Source organism: Poecilia reticulata, linkage group LG4, assembly GCF_000633615.1.
Source record: "Poecilia reticulata strain Guanapo linkage group LG4, Guppy_female_1.0+MT, whole genome shotgun sequence".
NCBI classification, from domain to species: Eukaryota; Metazoa; Chordata; class Actinopteri; order Cyprinodontiformes; family Poeciliidae; genus Poecilia; species Poecilia reticulata.
Window position 1 is genome coordinate 11,148,479 of NC_024334.1, and position 5,204 is coordinate 11,153,682.

A 5,204-nucleotide genomic window follows, 5' to 3' on the forward strand; every position below is an offset into this window, starting at 1 on the left:
AAAGAGGTCACAGTCTTAGTACTCCTACAGTGAACAGGAAGCTTATTCCAGATTTGTGGTGCATAAAAAGTCCAATAAAGAAACATTTTATGTAATCTTGAATGTTTTTTATTATTTGTATATTTCTGCATTTTAAATAGCAACTGATAAAATAATAAATATTATTCTTCTTATTGTTCTTTTCTCTTGCACCAACATATTTTAAAACATTGTTTTGCCCTTATTCTAATAGTTTTATTTAACTTTTTTGATCCAAACCCACCGTTTTTAACTGCATTGAAAGATTAATGCATGTTGTGTGTTAGTCATTACACATTAATATTATTATTATTAATTATGACTTTTGTAGTTAATTTTATGCCAAAGGGGGACGTGGGGAAGTTGGACTTTAAACACAGTTTCGTAACTAGTATGCATCAAAAACCATAAACTTTTTATAGACGCTAATTGTTACATGTGGGGAAAAAGTAGTTTATAGTTCATTGTTTTAAATCCAGCTTCATAATGTCATATCTTTTTAAATCAGCCAGCATAATCTAGATCAGAACCACAGCCAATGGAAACACTCTGCAATATAAATTCTCAGTGAAAATGATCTACAAATAATTTACTAAAGTAATTATGCAATATCCCTTAAATTGTTATGTATGCAAACATTTTTTTCTGTCCTACTTTCTGCCTGTTCACTTGTTTTTTAAAACCTGTTTGAAATAAACAAATGCAAATACAAATACCATAGATACTTCTCTTCCAAAAAAAATAACACCAGTACAGTTAAGTACTTTGGTACAAAAGGGTATGTTAGCGTTTACGTAATGGAAATAGTCTTGGACGATAAGGCAGATCCACATTACCCTGATATTTGGGGTTCTTCTTTTAATCATTTAAATCTCTGACATGTTCTCTTATTTTATTAACTCCCTGTTTTACTTTCAGTGAACACTTGTGAAATTGGTGGACTGGATCCTAATCTGTATGTATCTGGACTAACACCAACTGGTGGAACGATGAAACCTGGACACAAGCTGCGTTTTCTCTGTGGTCCTGGTCATCAGCTGGACGGCTCACAGGAAATTCAATGTTTACCAACCGGCCAATGGAATGCTTCCTTCCCATCATGCCCTGGTACCTTCATCTGAAGTGATGTAAAAAAAGTATTTAATAATGTTTGATAATAATAGATGCTGCTCTCCATAGATTGATTTTTAACTCTAAATTACGGTAACAAATTTATAATTATTCATTTAAAAATTTTTTACTGTTAATATGGGTGTTTATAAATCTTTATAACCTCTTTTGCTGATTTTGTAAACTTCTGTACTTTGGCAGAGAAATGCAGAATACCAAACATACCAGAAAATGTTCGCATCACTTCATCTGTACAAGACAATGTTATAAGTAAAGGAGATACATTGTCATTTGCCTGTCGTCAACCTGAGCTCATCATGCAAGGGAGTTCAACAAGTCGTTGTTTGGGAAATGGAGAGTGGAGCACGCCCGTACCTCAGTGTTCAGGTAAATCACTTCTTGTCTTACTCTTTTCTTGGAACATTTTTTTATCCTAAATATATTTATTTAAGGTGTCAGCATTTACACTCTGATACATTTAATTAAAATATATTTAACTAAGTGCCACTCTGGTTAACATGTTTAAAAACACTAGACAGCACCAGATAGGAAGGTGGATCACATGGTGTTTATTTCTGTTCATAAGTTCAATTTTGTGATCAACTGTTGGATATTAGTATGTTTGGCAAAGGGAAGCTACAATTTCAGCTTTTTAATAAGTTTTTGACCAATAATTCCCAACATAGAGCAAAAAAAACATGAAATTTTCAAAGTCTCTGGTTAAAGCAACATTTAAGTATAAACAGTAATATAATGACATAAAAAGAAAACAGATTTTGACTCATTGTACTCTTTGTAGATGTAGAAAAGTCCCTGCAGTGTTCTAGATTAAATGTCATGGGCAGCAATTCATTGTWTATGTTAGGATGCAAATAACTAAWAATATATTCCTTAAATAATATAAGCTTAAYAAAGCACAATCTSAAACTAATTTTTTCTCAYTGTTCACATTCTTTCAGCTGTTATGCATTGTTCAGCACCACCACCTCTTGAAAATGGAGACACCAAGTCAATAATCAGCTCAGATGCAGTTTTTCAAACTCGTGAAAAAGTTGAATATGTCTGTWATAATAAGTACAYWATGCAGGGAGACCCATTTCAAACCTGYGACAAAGGCGTATGGAAAGGAAACATGAGATGCCTGAGTAAGTTAAATTTGAACATTTCACTTTGCACACTGTGATATTTCTGCTGTTCTAATTATGTACTTAGAAACCACTGYTGCTTATTMATCTTCCAGCTGCGATCAATAATAATAAAATGTACAAATTAAACCAGAAAACCTTTTTTTTAAGAATGGTTTTTACATTGTTTAAAATGATTAAAAATAAAAGGCAAATATCATTCAGTTATCTGTACATTCAGAGTATCTAGAAATAGTATACATGTTCAGAATTATGATCAAATGTATTGAGAAGAAATAAATAACTTGAGTACAGTAAAAGGTAAAGAATAACAAAACTAAAAGCATTTTTGTGTCCAAAACAGAGATTATACAATCAGAAGTTCTCAATGAGAAAAAATATAATTCTACAACCTTAAAACATCTATTTTAATTTAGAAAAAAAAATCCTAAAGGCTTTACTTCTCAACCCCTGAGAAATCTATAAATTATCATTTAAAACATTTTAAAGATGAAACCTTTCAGTTATTTTGCTTTACAAAAAAAATTTAAATAGAAAAATGAAAACAACTGTTTAGATTCCCATCACCGTTCTCAAAAGCTCAGGAACATTTTGAAGAAATATGTTTTATACTTTTTTTAAATAAAAATTTAATTTATAATTTTATAAAAATATATTTATAAAATGATATTTTATTGGTGTTTATTTTCTCATTTCCGTATTATCCTATTTTACACGTTAACTGGAGATAGACACCAGCAACCCTGCTGACCCCACTAAGGGACAAGGGTGTAAAGAAAATGGATGGATGGATGGATCCTGTTTTATACACTCCTTAAATTTCTGGAAATGTTGTTTATCTGATTGTACAAACAAATGATATAAACTTAAATGTTTGTTTTTACTAATAAAAACAAATGTTTTGTTGGTAAAAACTAAAAAAAAAGGAATTCAGCTTGTATGGTTTTAATAACGTGAAAAAGGTTGGAACATTTTGTAGTTATTGTGATTCATGATTGAACAGAAAAGAAGCAAAATGTAAAAAATAAGATGCAGAGGCTTATTTAGCYGTGACTTCAGCTTAGAAACAGAATATGCTCCCCACAACATTTGRTAAATATTTAAAAGCAAATGTACAAATATTGGCAAGTATGTAYTTTATTAGTTCATGAAACAAAGTTAATTCTATTTTACCGTTTTTTGTTTTTCAGAACCCTGCACTGTGAACGAAGAAGTATTGAGTAGCCATGGTCTTCAGTTTAGATATKKTGRCGAAACWAAGWTSTATGYCCCACATSRRGATYACATTACATTTGCTTGTGAAAGGGGTAAAAGACRTGTTGGCRCTGTGCCGWTGCGTGTTCAGTGTAATGATGGTCAGATGCCCCTGCCCACCTGCCAGTAAATGTTTTCAGGGAGCGAAATATAGACATGTAATCACAAAAATATGTAAACTACTATGGAACATCAAAATGCTCAAAATTAAACAAATAAATACTGCATTGTAAAACAAGAAACTACATTAATAAATAATGGATAAAAATATGACAATGAAATTGTGAAATAACTGAAAGAATATTACATTCTATGCTCATTATTGTGAAATATTATTCTTTTTTTAATATGTGCATATTTAAATAAAACATTCACTGTGATTTTTACCCCAATAGTATCTATTGCTGTTGTGTCAGTTTTCTTTATTTTCTGCAGCTTTATGGAGGACCAAAACTGACATAAGAAATAAAAGCATAAATATATATTTAGTTTTTCTTTGTCCTTACACWTGAGTTTCCGTCAAGAAATGTATATATTTTCTTGTTCATTTCCCCTACACATACGWTTTTGTCAAGAAAAGTAGATATTTTGTTTTGTCTTTTCCTTATACAAGCCCTCCTTTTGTCATTGCCTCCTGCTTCGCCTATTTCTGTTTCGCCTTTTGCTGCTTCTCCGTGTGCATCTTTATGTTAATGAGGAGAGCTGCCTTCTCTCCTATTGGCCAGTAGAGCTTTGGAAACAACGTCACAGCTTTAGACGTTGTGGGGCGTTTACGTCTCGCGCAGTCGCTCGGTGCATGATTTATGCACAGACCAAAAGAAACTTTGTCCCGGTGGTTTTATTGTGTTACCGACTGCAGTGAAGTTAGTTTTGAGTTGGATATTCCGATGTCCACCTAGCAAGCGGCGTTTACCAAACAATCCTATTTATTTTATAGAGGAACCTTTCAGGAGAACAACTTTATCWGTTGATCAGCGTTGGTGTTTGGGACCAGCACACCCATTGGTTTATCCATAAGCATCAGTTATCTTTTCTGGATAATGCTCTATGTGCAGCTAGCAACACAGCAGGGAGCTAGAAATAACAAGACGGTTACATTCGCACATTTTAAATAAGACAAAACTACCTTAGAAATAACTTGTCAACAATATACAAGTTACAGAATTTAGTTTTTATTTTACCCTGTTGGCCTTTATCTGACAGTGAGTCGATAGGAAACTGGGTTTCGACTTGTTAAAATGATAAAAACAATGTGTCCCTTTCACTACAATTCATAAGTATGCAGTTAAAGTGGAACATCACTACAGATTGTTTTATTTTCTGGTCAAATTATTTAGATCTGTGGTTGCAGCATCACAAAACGTGAAAAAAGTTCACATTTTGTAAATACATTTACAGGAAATTGTGTGGTGTGATTTATGTGGGTGGCTCAGGAGGCAGGACTCAGTTGTGGACGTGGGAAAGACACTTGACCTGCCTCGCCAAATGTCTTTTTTGAGCATAAGAAATGCACAGTGTGCTAAATTTCAAGATTACACCATCGGTTGACCCTCAATCTGAACTCAGTTTGCAGAAGAGAAACTGAGCCTAAAAGTGAAAGAGCTGAGTTAGGGAAAACAGAAAGTCTGCAGGGAAAACACACACATCTGTTTGAGAAACGTATGCCAAAAATGTGAT

General features: G+C 32.8%; 1 protein-coding gene across 1 annotated transcript in view; it reads left to right on the top strand.

Annotated features, from left to right (window-relative positions):
* Window positions 1-3,657, top strand: part of LOC103463360 (complement factor H-like) — an 18,110-nt gene extending 14,453 nt beyond the window's left edge. Inside the window, exons 10-13 of the mRNA XM_008406659.2 lie at window positions 937-1,125; window positions 1,330-1,515; window positions 2,088-2,273; window positions 3,464-3,657. Of these exons, the coding sequence (XP_008404881.1) occupies window positions 937-1,125; window positions 1,330-1,515; window positions 2,088-2,273; window positions 3,464-3,657 (755 nt within the window). The remainder of the gene's footprint in view (window positions 1-936; window positions 1,126-1,329; window positions 1,516-2,087; window positions 2,274-3,463) is intronic.
* The last annotated feature ends 1,547 nt before the right edge of the window (window positions 3,658-5,204 follow it).